Below are 14349 nucleotides of genomic sequence, written 5' to 3' on the forward strand. Positions count from 1 at the left end.
TTAGTACTGAAAAACTGACAATTTCACGCAAATCAGAACTAAGTCCAACTTAATCTCTATTCTCAAGTCTTTGAATATCCATAGAGCAACGAATTTTGTAAACTGGTCAACTGTTGCTGTTGTAAAGCTTTAGTACAGTATCTCTCCTAATGTTTCAGACTATTTTCCGGAATTGAATTGCGTCAGTTAGACTAGACTTACATAACTACATAGGTACTTACATTCAAACGTCAAAATGAAAGTACACTCTTCAATAACGTGCAAACAAAGATAAACTGATGTTGATAGAAAATTGTCAAGTTATGACCTTAAATGCTGAGAGATGGTAAAATAAAATAAATAAAAACAGTGTAAACTTTATTAATCCAAATTACTATTGTAGTGCAGGAGTTGAGATTCGTATGGTTATTTACTCTTTATTTTAATACATAATATAAAAGGAAGGTTAACATAAATTGGATCTCTTAAAAAAAGTTTATACATATAATTATTGGATAGGTATGTTAGAAGTGGAACGTATATTTATCGCAATAAAGTATCTGACAAGATAGGATAAAATACTGTAGGCAACGGATGTGGTCTCTTATACATAGTTTAACATTTTGTTCCACTGATCCTCAATAAAGGAGTCTAGTCACCCTTTATCACAAGTTCTAGTCAATGTTGTTCTCAAATTTTAGTTTTTGTTGTTCACAAATTCTAGTCAATGTTGTTCACAAATTCTAGTCAATGTTGTGGAGGTGGAATATTCAATGGGTAGGTTGTTGAGGGTAAACACTGATTAAACTTTGACAATTAACAGTTGAAATGAACTATTCAGTATAAAATCACCATCTTAATCCAAACTGAACAGACCTTCCGCGGGTGGCTTACTCGCGCCTCTAACAAAGGAATGGTCGGCCATTTTATTGATGGTGAGGGAGAAAATCGTCTCCCGTTGAGATGACCGACCTCCAAAATTTTAACCAATTGTGGCCTTTCCCTACCTACTTGAGGTAGAGTAAGGTAGTAACAACCAAAACATGTTTTGAAACCAGTTTTACTACACTATTTTCTTTGGCTGACTTCGTGAGTGTCAAAGTAGTAAAATTCGCTTTTTACGCTTTCATACTTAAGAACAACGATTTATGATTTTTCTCTTCCTATTCTTTTACTTTTCGTTTACTTTTGACTTTTTATCGAAGATTATTCAACATAAAAGAATAATACATGTAAAGATTGCTAAATTCATCTTTAATCAGTTCTCCTCATAAATCGTCTAGAATCTGTTTGGCCATTATTCGCATTATTGTTAAAATTTAGTTTGCTCAAAAGCGATCTAGCTGAACGAGCCTTCATTCATTTTTTCCTAGCTTGCAATTAGTTAATTTATGAAATGATTCCTTTTCTAACAGCAAATGTCACCATGGTGAATATTATTAGGTTGGCCGGATACAAAAGTGAAACGAGTTTTATTTTATTGAATTTCATGTGATTATCTCACAGGGTTGAATATTAGTGGTTAGAATCTTACAAGATTCATTGATTTTTTGCAATTAACAAAAATTGATAGAGGCAGCTATGATATACAGGCCAATGATTAATGTATAAGATACTGCAGTGAAGAGGTTCAGAGAACCTGAAGGGACAATGCCAACTGGATGGCGCCACTGAAAAAACTGAATCAAAACAATTAATAAAACATTAAAGTTATTGAAAAACCATAAATTGAATACATATAAAAAACTTATAAAAATAGATTTATGCATTATTTACAAATATGAATACAATTTTTACATTAATTACATGTAATATAGCGAACTAAAGTTAGTAAAACGAGAGAGAGAAACAACTAATTTTTATTTTCCTCTTTCCCTTTTCTGTCTTTTCCCCTTTCTACTTTGGTTCGTTTTCTGGTTTAACAATGAATGGAAAGGGCAAACTAAACCCTTTCTAACAATGGTAGTAGCATTACTTTTTCCTGGGTTTTGCTTTTCTTAAGGAAAAGAAAGAAAAGATTCTTTAGTTGTTAATTTTGTCTGGAAAAGTAAAGTTGAATAAAAATTGATTTTTAGTCCATTGGACATTGATATCCTCGAATTGAGGTTGAATCAAATGTTTCACTAATTTAGTGATTACCTGGCTCCGTAATTTGTTCATCTTTCACTTCTTCACCATCTTCTTCATCTTATCCATTGGATTTACAACTCAAATTGTGTCAACAATTATGGATATTGTTCGTTATCCTCATCTTCACTAGCCAAGCTCAACTTCAATTGAATTCATTTTAATTTTTCTCACTTCATCATCATCAATATCTTCACCACCACTTAACCGGACTCATCAACAATAATTCATTTAACTGAATTTACCTCCTTCCATTACCATCGACAGCATTGGATTTGCTTAACTCACTTGCAACATATTAACTCAATATTATTAACATCATTTTGTATCTGATTAAACCTTAAACTGCGTCTAAATTCATTGTATTACAGGTCGAGAGTTAATCTTCCAGTATTCACCGATATCTCTTCTCGAAACTATTACAAGTCGACAGGATGAAATCTGGGCTGGCTCACCCACATCATCCATTCAATTCATATTATTGAATATTAAAATTATTATTAATTCCAATCATGGAAATGAAACTGGACAAGTTACCAATTGAAATGTGGCCATAAATTTATATTAATATATGTTTGAAAAATTATTTAAATTGGACAAAATTGAATCTGGACAAGTTACCCATCGGACAATTGTGTCCATTAAATTATTATTGACATTTTATTAAATTATTTAAAATTCTGATTTGAGTATTTGCTGGACAGATGAACCTGGACCATTCATCAATTGAATTATTATTAAATACTAAAATTGTGGTTCCACTAATCGTGGAAATGGAAATGGTACTTCTGACCTAAAGTGGGGGGATTTAATATTCAAAAATTAAGTGTTTAAATTGAGAAAGAGAAATGATCCAAATTATTCTCCTCTTTCTTTATTCTGTCTATTCCCTTGTCTTATTTCTCATTCTTAACAATGGTCAGAAGGGCAAAACAACTACTTTGTTTTAACTAAAGGATTATTGAGAGGAGTTGAAATTAAGACTCCAATGTGGTAACTTGAAAATGACTGGAACTAGTGCTTGGTCAATTGGACTAGTGCTTATTTAATTATTAGTTTAACTAAATTTTAGTTAATTTAAATGGAAATTATTGTCCACAAAATGGTTATTATTAATAAATGTTATTAAATGGCCAAAATTATTACATACATTATATTTAACGACATTAAATCATTATCGCAATCAAAATATAATTAACAATTACAATTGAAAGATATAAATATATAAATTGCACAGTTACCAAACTCCAGAGCTTGATATCAGTTTCATCAAAGCTGATGACACAATACTTATCAGACTCAGCTAGCTTGGTAGCATGACGTCGGAGAGTTAATTCAGTAGCTTTCGAGATACCAGTCACAGAAAAATCATCGGAGCTATATCTATCAATGGTACGGAAAGACGGAAGAGCAAAAATAGGCTGAATTATCCTAAAAGCCTTCTTAGACTGATGGTATATTTTGTTCGCTAGCTTCTTTGTTTGATAACTGTGCCTGCGACAATGAGGCCGCTTTTCAAAATTAAAAACACAACTAACGAATAGAGTGTATCTTCATCCATGTATTTGTTTAATTTACTTCTATGAGTGAAAATGAAACTAGGATCAGGATCAGTCCTCAATTTCAGTAATTGATTTTCAAGTCTTTGGACTTTTGCTCTCAAGCTCACTAACTCATTTGCCTTGGTTACCTTCGCCTGCTCAAAAATCCTGAATGGGATCCGCTTCGGAATGGCTCACTTTACCAACTTTCCCATGTTTTTGGCCTGGTATATAGAAGATGCTGGGAAATGGCAACCACAGACAAGTTTGGACTTCAAATTATTGGAGTCAAATTCTCTGGGTAAAACATTCCGATTACTGTCCAGCCATCGTTCACGCAATTCTACTTTTATCGGAAAGTGGAAAAGTCCAACCTTATCATTCGTGCTTGTTTTGCACCCGATAATGACACAGCGTTTTACCACTGTTAATAATAAAGTTAATAAAGTAATTTTAATATAATGATTAATAATAAAAATTGTACCCATTGTTGATTAATTTAATTTCTAATAAAAATACTAAAAATACTAAATTTAAATTGCCGCCTAAAATTCATTGCAAATTTTAATTTTTTAGTTAAAGTTTTAATATGTCAAAGTTTTTCCCTTGGGAATTGAATAAAAATAATACTATTATAATACAATAGTTTTATGTATTAAATAAATCAAAATTTCGGCCAAAATACACGAAAAAACGACACAAAAAGAACCCTTACTTGTAATTTTGCTGAAAAATACCCAGGCAGAAAAGAGAGAGCCAAAAGAAACAACAACATAATGATAATCAATGCACTGTAAATACTACTACTAGGCTTGGGGTGGGCATTGTCCCTTACTATCCTCAAAACCTCTCAATTGCTGTATCTTATGCTTTAATCTTTGATTCAGGCTCCTCCTCTTTCAGCCCGTAATTTACACCGCATTTTAGTGAAAGAGGAAGAGAGAAAGAAGAGAAAGAAAAAGAAGGAGAGGAGCGAAAGAAGGTAAAGAGGAAATGAAGGAAAAACTTATTTTTTTTATTGCCTTCTAACTAAAAGGTAAAGTTGTAAAACTTTTTGTCAAATGCTTTTCGCATTTAAAATAAACGTTTCTGACAAAAAGTTTTACAACTTTAACTTTTCGTTTATGATGAAGATTAAGAAGGCAAAGACGAAGAAGGCGGAGATGAAGAAGTGGAAGAAGATGAATAAATAGGAGCAAAAAGCAAGAAAAGAAAGAAAGATGAAGATGAAGATGAAGATGAAGATGAAATAAGTAAAGGAAAGAAAAGAAGAAAAAGAAAAAATGAAAGAAAAGAAAGATGAAGAGAAAGAAGAGAAAGAAGGCAAAGAAAGAAGACAAAAAAAGGAAAATAAGAGACAGAAGGCAAACTTCATAAAACTTTTATTTTCATTATTATCATTAATATCAATACAGCCACGGAAAATGAGATGCGAATACTTTTGGTATCAATTGCGCATATAAAAATTACATTTCATTTATCAGTGATGATGGTTTCTATCAGTATTTGATCGAAATCCATCATTTACAGTATTTACATTCAACGCATACATTTTCAATACAATTTAATCCAGGTGAATGAGGTGAAACAAAACAACAAGGCTTTAATCTCTAATTTTATCAAAATCAAATTGATAAGCTATCAATTTATGTGTCAACTTTCTTAAAAATTTTCGCATCTCATTTTCCGTGGCTGTATTATCATTATAAATGATTTTGAATAACTACGCCTCGACAATCTTCTGCGTTTGATTGCCCGATCAATATTGTCGTAGACGTAGTTAGAGTTGATACTACTCTCGTTATCAGCATCGGTTTCGTCAGATTAGCTCTGTGAAAACGAATCTAACGAAATAGAGGATGAGGATGGAGAAGAGTATAAAACTTCTCCATCCTCATCCTCTACAACGAATGCTGATTCAATGAGGGCAGTGTCAGCTTTTACATCATTATTTTCAACATTATTAACATCATCATTTCAACCATCATCTCCATGATTACCATCAGCATCACGATCATAACTATCCAGGTCATCAAAGTAAGGTCGCTTCATGGAGGCTATACGCAACAACCGTATTGTTACTTCTTGTAGTAACAAAGTATTAGCTAGCTTATGGGTTAAATAACTTCTGTAATTTTTTGGACACAAACCTTCAACTAAAGCTTGCAAATCACCATAAGTTTTAGGAAGATTTTGTAAACTTGACCTAGCAACGTTGTAATACCAACGACAGTTTTATCTAAATAAGCCGGAATCCTAGTCATTTTGGTTATATCACCCCCCATGATCTTCTGCCATGACTCCAAAGCAGTCAAACCAGTCAAGAATATCTGCATCAGTATAGGCACAAGTGGAGGGCTTAAAGCAGGAAAGTTCTTTATGTTAAGAGTTTCGACTGTTGTAACTGTGGAAGCAGTTTGGTTCTGATTTGTTTGTCTCCCATTGTGTTTGTCTCCCATTGTATCAAATAGTGAAAACGTTTTTACCACGATTGATCCTTTCTATTTATTTTAGTAACAAGTTTACTACAAAGATGTTGATTAATTCAGTGCAAGCCACGAAGTAGAAATAAAAAATGCCCAATAACAAGAAGGCGACAAAGATGCACTGAAAACACATTAGATCACTTCACTGGACCTAGCGAGAACACCGATTGAAATTTACTATTTCAATCTAACAATGATTCAGAGTTGAATTTAATAATCAACTTTATTTTATCGCTATTATTCTTGACAACTTCACATTCATCATTTCCAAGGTGTTTTAACATAAGTTAACCATGGAATTTCAGATTCATGTCCAACATTGATTTTACCACCTTTGTTCAATTTAGTTTCAGTATTAATAATTGTTTGGTATAATTTCACTTATTTTGATTTTGATTGTAATACTTTGGAAAATGCATTTCTTCTGACTAGATAGTTATTTGTAAAAGAGGCAAAGATTTTAATTTTACAGCACTAAAAGAAATTTTTCACTTTGCCTACTCGGCATCTCCACCGAAACTGTCCGAAATCACCTTTCTCTTTATCATTTTCCAAGAGGAAAAATATTTCTTTATTCTTTTCTTTCTATAAAGTTTGGTAAGACTGCATATTAGCCTGCCCCGTTTGATCTTGATGCAACTTAATGTACATACTAATTTTGTCTGAGAATTGAATTTATGACGTCTGTATATACGGAAATGCTTACTGTCGGGATACCGATAGCTAATATCTCAGCAGTCAGTGTAGCTACAAGGTACTATAATTTTTTAAGTACGATATCCTTGAGATTTATCTACCCTGCAACATGGCCTTTATTATTGAATGGTTTCTAATCTTGGAATCTGTTATTGAAACGCCATCAGCAGTGCGAGGTTATAATGGTTATGTTGCTGCTCTTATCGACAATAAGATCGCACATTTTTCAATGAAACTCTACCACTTCCAATCCCTGGAACTGCTGGTTATTTTGATGGCTTTGCATCCACGTTAACAATGAACCTTGCCGTTATCATGGCTTTTGCGATTAAAGAGTCGACAGGATTCACAGCCATTTTCCCTGTTGTCAATTTGTATGCTGTCTTCTTTGGGGTAGTTGCTGGCGTTTTCGTTCTAATCTTGATAATTGTTGAAATTTCTGAAAGTCAAGTTCCTCCCAATTTCGGCAAAGGTGGTTTCTTTCCATATGGATTTCTAGGTGTAATGAAAAGAGCAGCTACTTGTTTGCAGCTAAAGAACAAATAGATAGCGAAATTGAACTACTGATGCTGAGCGCAATTTAAATAGATAAAAAGATCTAACAAACCAAAGCACATAATATTATCAGCAAAGATAACAATATGAAAGACAAGATCTTTATGATCCTGGATCTCAAATTCCAGGGGTCAATTGTGAATTATTTATCAATCAGATAGATTCATTGAAGAATAAAAAAGATCACAGTTTCGAGTTCAAAACATTAACAGGAACTGGTAGTTTGTTAGGTCTGGCAACAGTCGCTATTTAAATTATGGAAATACAAAAATCAGTGAGAATTTATGTCTCAAATTCAGAATTTATTGAAGTATTACTTTGACAGACTTGATATGGAAATTCAATTTAAAATGTTCTTTATGACTATACCACTAGCCAAAAACGGAATGGTTCAAAAGAAGAATCCACGAAAGTGGAAATATTCAGACCAAATCTCGGTGGCGATTACTACTCAATGCATTTGAATATTGAAAGATTGGTTGGAAAAATGATGTTCATCAAATATCTAAATTATTACAAGAATTTTAAAATATCGTTGCTCAAAATAAATTCGATGTTAGTTTGGTCAAAGACTTGTTTAGTAGTATATGAAAACCAGGGTTCACACCACCCTAACGCCACTTCCGTCTGTTGTCTTTGAGGAAGTGTCATTACGGTGGTGTCAACCCTGGTTTCATCGAGAAAAAAAAATTATTCAAGAACATCGGTGTTAAACTTTTGTACATTGATTATTCACAAGCATGCTAGAAGCTTCACTTCCTATGAGCATGGTTCTGAAAAATAGTAATAAACAGGCAAATGATTAAAAAAAAAGTGTTGTAATTTATTAAGAAATTAACTAATTAACATAGTAATATTCATTGTCATGTGTCATTATCTAATCAACATCTTAGCTAGCTTGAATTTATTCTTTACTAGATGAAGATGTAATGAGAGTACATAGATTCAACAAATTGATGATTTGCACTTTGATAAAGTGTAATAATAAGCTTAAGTAATTTTCTATACATTGTAGCTTAATATCAGTTATGACTAGCTAACAATTATTATTTAAACATAGATAAGCTAGAATGATTAACCGTGAGAAAGTTTGAATTCATAATAAGTAACATCAATATTCAATTGATCATCTTTATTGGATATACATATGTAAGATACAAGTTGTAATAGAGATTAAATCACAGTCAAATTTGACATAGTATTACTCAAATTACTGTTGTTTAGAATGAAATAATTATAGTATATCATCAAAAAGAGTCCAACAAATAGCAGAAAGCATGATATCAGAGGACAATGAGAAGCGACTATCACCAACATTATGAGTAATCACACAAACACAATAACTAAGCGACTTTCAAGGAAAATAAAGTCTTATATAGTGAAGTGATATTAATGATTTTGATTGTGTTTCTTATGCGCATGAGCAAACATAAAAGTTTTGTACATAAAACCAGTTCACATGAAAAAACGCAATCATTCAGTCGTTTACCCAGCTTATTGCAGCAAATATGCCTTATCGATGTGGAAATTGTGCTTTTACAGCTAATTCAATGCTTGATTATATCAATCATGTATGTGCTTCAACGAGTCATAATGAACAACAAAGTTATTTAAATCAAAGCCAACAAATATTGTGTTTCAACTGTGATTTTTCAACATTAGATGCTGAAGAGTATCTGGCACATTCATGTGAAACTATTCCATTCTCTCCTTGTGTGAATGAGTGTGTAATCTGTACATCAGTTGATCCAATTGTTGTTGAAGAGTATCTAACACATTTGAGTGAAGCTACTCCGTCATCTCCTTGTTCAACAGTTGACCCAATTGTTCCATCACAAGCTGAAGAGCAAACTTTAAGACAAACTTCATCATCGTCATCTTCACCCGGTAATGTAATTAAAAAGGATTCACACTCAACAAAAGGTACAAGTTTACTTCAAAAAGGGAAGAAACTAAATATTCATGTGACAAATGTAAACGTATATTCTCTAGACGAAATGTATTTCAAGAACACATTAAAGTTTGTGGTGTTCCGTGTGTGCCAATTGAAAAAACTTTTAATAGGATCGAAGGATTAAATTGTATTCAAAGTGCAACGCACAATAAACTTACTGAATACACAATTGAAAAACCAACTGCAAAAGATCTGGACAAGTTGCAACAAGACATTCAATCTAGTGTATTCTACTTGTTAAAAACAATCCTTGACTCTCATCCTACCATCAAATTCAATTTAACTGTTGAAATAAGTTTTGAAAAAGTGACCAGTGAAGGAGTTTGTTATTTGGAAAAAAGACCTTTCGTTTCTGTTATGAAGCAAATTTTACGAGGTGATGATCTACAAGAAAAAATTAGTTCTACATTTGATAAATTGAAAGAAACAGTTGCACAATACACTGAAAGAGGTACTGGTTGGACAATCATTTCAATTGATAGAGTTATCATTCATTTAGGACGTTTCAAGGCACATACAGGTGGTTGCTCAGATAAAAAATTACCACAAGCAATTGTTAATAAAAGATGTCTTTTGAGGATGGAGGTCACCAGTGATTGTTTCATGTATTCTGTTTTAGCTGTATTACATCCAAAAAGCAGCGATAGTCACCCTTATGACATTATGAACCTTACATCAATTTATATGACTTCTCTGATGTGAGAGGCAACGTCTCATTGGATCTAATCAGTAAATTTGAAAAGAAAAATAATTCAGCTGTCAATGTATTTTATGACATTGATGAATCTTATGTTATTCCATTGAAAATCAACAAACAACGAAATCAAAATACAATCAAACTATTTCTAAATGATGAACATTATTATCCTATCAGAAACTTCAATCGTTTGGCGAGCAGTAATCGTTCAAATTCAAGACATTTTTGTGAATTTTGCATGAATTCTTTTATCAGCTTCGAAAAACTGAATAAACACATTGATGATTGTTTGCGCATGTCTCCAGCTAACATCATAATGCCAAAAGCAGGTCATCCTAAGCAGAAGATTAAATTCAAGCAATTTAAATGGATTCAACAATTTCCATTCGTAATGCACGCAGATTTTGAAACGTTGTCAGTGAATTCACAAGATGCGTACAAGGTCAAACAATTGCCTCCGTGTAGTTATGGTTTAGTTGTCGTAGATTGGAATTCTCAAATAATTAAATCTGATTTTTGCCGCGGACCTGATGCTATTAAAAATTTCCTTCCAAAGCTGTTCAATTTGAAACAAGAGCTAAGTTTGATTTTACAAAAACTCAAAAAAGCCAATTGTAATGACACCACAAGATGATGAAAGTTTTGTTGCTGCAAGAACTTGTTACATCTGTAAACAAGGACTATGGTCAGATAAAGTCAAAGAACATGATCATCTAACTGATAAATATCGTGGAGCAGCTCATTCTAGATGCAATCTTGCTCTTGTAATACCTGATAAAATACCAGTGATTTTTCACAATTTGAAAAACTTTGATGGTCATATAATCTTTGAGAATTTGAGTCATGAAACAATCAAGAGAGGATTAAATGTTATTCCACACACAATGGAAAAATATACTGCATTTTTATTTGACTGCTTTATATTTTTGGATAGTTTTTCTTTTCTTCCAGCTAGTTTGGAATCATTGGCGGAAAGTCTGACTGATGAAAAAAGCAATATTTTCTCAAAATGTCGTTCCCAAATCATGCTACTGATCTTCTCACCAAAAAAGCTGCTTTACCATATGAATATATTGACTCATATTCAAGATTTGAAGAAAATAAACTTCCAGACATTGATAAGTTTTATTCATCATTAACTGATGAAACAATAACGCCTGAACTTTACGAACACCTTGATTTGATCTGGAAACAATTCAACTGTCGAACACTCGGTGATTTTCATGATATTTATCTGAAAGTTGATGTTTTATTGCTCACTGCTGTATTCGAAAATTTCCGACAAACCGTTAGATGCTTTTTCGATTTGGATCCATGTCATTTATTTTCGTCACCAGGACTTTCATGGGCTGGAATGCTTAAGATAACTGGTGTAACCTTAGACCTAATGACAGACATTGACATGCTTCTAATGATTGAGAAAGGAATAAGAGGAGGTCCAACATCCGTAGCCGATAGACACTGTGTTGCAAATAATGAAAATTCCAGCAACTATGATGAAAATAAACCGAAAAATCATATTAAATACTTCGATGTTAATAACCTCTATGGCTATGCTATGAGCCAAAAATTACCAATTGACGAGTTCAGATGGTATGAAGGTGAAATCGATATTGAGCAATTGCTTAATGAAGCAAAAGAAACTAATTATTGATATATTTTCCAGGTTGACTTGGAGTATCCTGATGAACATAATGATTTCCCGCTAGCTCCTCACAAAATGGAAATTGACTACAATTCATTGAGTGATTATCAGAAAGATATCATCAAACAGTTGACACAAATTGATTTGAATTAAACATCATCTGAAAAGTTAGTTTTTACTTTTTTGGCTCGTGAGAAATATGTAGTACATTATGCAACATTGGATTTTTATGGGTATGAAGTTGAAAAAAGTGCATCGTGTGATTCGATTCCGCCAAGGATCATGGTTAGCTGAATATGTTGATTTTTGTACTAAAATGAGACAACAAGCCACTACTGCTTTTGAAAAAGATTTTTGGAAATTGATGGTCAATTCAATTTATGGAAAAACAATCGAAGACAAACGAAAGCATAGAAAAATTTGTTTTGCTTTTGATGATCATGAAGCTGAAATCGCGTTAAGATCACAGCTATGCAAAAGATATATCATCATGAGTGAAAACAGAGTGATATTCGAGTTGTTCAATGGTAAAGTCGAGATGAATAAACCAATAATGGTTGGTTTTACTGTTTTGGAAATGGCAAAGTTGAAGATGTATGAAATTCATTATGACAGCTTTAAACAACATTTTGGAGAAAGGATCAAATTACTGTACACTTATACTGATAGTTTAATCTATGACATCAAATCAGATGATATCACCAAAGATATGGAGGGCCTTTCATCACTAATGGATTACAGTAATTATCCAAATGATCATGTTCTTTTCTCAGATTGCAATCTAAAAAAAGTTGGTTATTTGAAAGATGAGATGGGTGGGAAAGTAATTGAAGAGTTTGTTGCTCTGAAACCAAAACTTTATGCAATTAAAGTTGAAGATGCAATTATGAAAAGAGCTAAAGGAGTGCAAAAGTCGGTTTTGAAGAAGAAAATCAATTTTGATGATTATCTCAATTGCCTGTACAATAATGAAGTTGAACGAGCCAGACAAACAAGACTCGGATCTCATAAACATATACAGGGTGACAATTCATAACCGAGAGACTTTTTTTCGAGATAACGGCCGAACGGTCCATGCAGTGGCCCTCATATTTTTTTCTGAGCATTAGGGCCTCAAAGGTAAATGTTTGAGCTACTTTGCAGAAATTCGAAAATTTTTAAATGTCTATGGGATTTTACATAGAAAACATCATTTTTTAGAAAAATTGGAATTTCGACCTCAAAAGGCGATTTTTTTTCATAAAGTCATCAGTCAGCTACAAGTTGTTCTTTAAACACATTTATTCACATGATACATTCGATATTCAGAAAAATCGCCTTGGAGCTCGCAATTCCAATTTTTCTAATAAATTCTATTACTCTATGTAAAATCCCATAGAAATTCCAAAATTTTCGAATTTCTGCAAAGTAGCCCAAACATTTACCTTTGAGGCCCTAATGCTCAGAAAAAAATATGAGGGCCACTGCATGTACCTTTCGGCCGTTATCTCGAAAAAAAGTCTCTCGGTTATGAATTGTCACCCTGTAATTTATATGTATGCTAACGATAAAATATTGATGTCACCACTTGATGATAAAAGATTTTTAATTAATAATACTGATTCATTGGCCTACGGGCATTACAAAATTGGAGAGCATGAGCTTCAGCAACAATAAAGTTTGTTTTTCATTAATAAAATGTTTGCATTTTTTATATGTCGAATAAAAAAATTTCGGGTTATTAGCAAATAAAATAAAGAAAACACAAAAATATCTACAAGGTTGAGAATTGTTTGATTGTATTTTCATATCATTGTAGGTAAATCCTCTTTTCGCATTTCTTTCCAAAAAAGTCAAAATATCACCAGGAGGAGGTCGCCCGAACGAATCAAATTAATGTCCTTCTCCATTTTTATTTATGCTTAGAGCAACCCAGTGACTTCCAGGTTCATAGCTTTTATCTAAATTAACAATCATTGATGTTGGAAGGTTAATAACCCTTGGTAGTCTATCAATTGCAAGAACTCCATGAAAATATGAGACATTTTTCAAAAGTTTATTAATCTTTATTGTGGTTAACATATTTAGTAGTCAACTGTTACATTCCTGTTTTGATCAATAGTGATAACGTTATCAAATTGAGCAAAAATGATTGCTTTGATAGAAGTAGACAATTTCTTAGAAAACTTTACATGTAATCTTATATTTCATCTCTTCAACAATGACAGAGTTCCATTCGCAGCCCCTATTGATCCATCAGGAGTAAGATCAAATGCAAAAAGTGTTTTTGTTTTACCAAATTCTTCATATGAAATATCAAGTTGCGGCTGACCTTCATCTTGTCCCATAGCTCTGTAAAGGTTGACAAATTCTCTCATGTGAAGTTTTTTCTCGAAATTTGGTTGATATGGTAAGCTAGGAATCAAATTTCCGTCAGCTTGTAATGCAATATAGTTGATGTTAAAATTTTGAAAATTATAAGGATCTTTTGTTAATGATCCAATGTGAGCTGCATCATCAACAAAACAATTACAACTCTTCGCGGTAATATACCAGAAAACAAACTTTCAATTGTTGCACCCACTAAATTTGAGCTTATTGAAAAAACACGTATTTCATTTCTAGTAATGAAATATTTTGCAGGTGATTTTATCAAACCTTTGAGAATACTAATTTGTGTATCAGGGAAC

At 32.5% G+C, this 14349-nt stretch overlaps 2 protein-coding genes across 2 annotated transcripts in view; one reads left to right on the top strand and one right to left on the bottom strand.

Moving 5' to 3' along the window:
* LOC107359119 (ATP-binding cassette sub-family C member 1-like) overlaps window positions 1–14349 on the bottom strand; it is a 132122-nt gene that overhangs the window by 6820 nt on the left and 110953 nt on the right. The gene's annotated exons all lie outside the window — the stretch shown is intronic.
* LOC107371957 (uncharacterized) lies at window positions 11910–12716 on the top strand. The gene has a single exon (XM_015940104.1). The coding sequence runs from the start codon at window positions 11910–11912 to the stop codon at window positions 12714–12716; it is 807 nt and encodes a 268-aa protein (XP_015795590.1).

This window comes from Tetranychus urticae, chromosome 1 (assembly GCF_039701765.1).
Source record: "Tetranychus urticae isolate SD_2017Ah chromosome 1, NJAU_TeUrti_SD_1.0, whole genome shotgun sequence".
Taxonomy (NCBI): domain Eukaryota; kingdom Metazoa; phylum Arthropoda; class Arachnida; order Trombidiformes; family Tetranychidae; genus Tetranychus; species Tetranychus urticae.

Bases quoted from the DNA above. Each gene is read 5' to 3' on its own strand.
- LOC107371957 (XM_015940104.1), top strand. From the start codon at position 11,910: ATGGGTATGAAGTTGAAAAAAGTGCATCGTGTGATTCGATTCCGCCAA.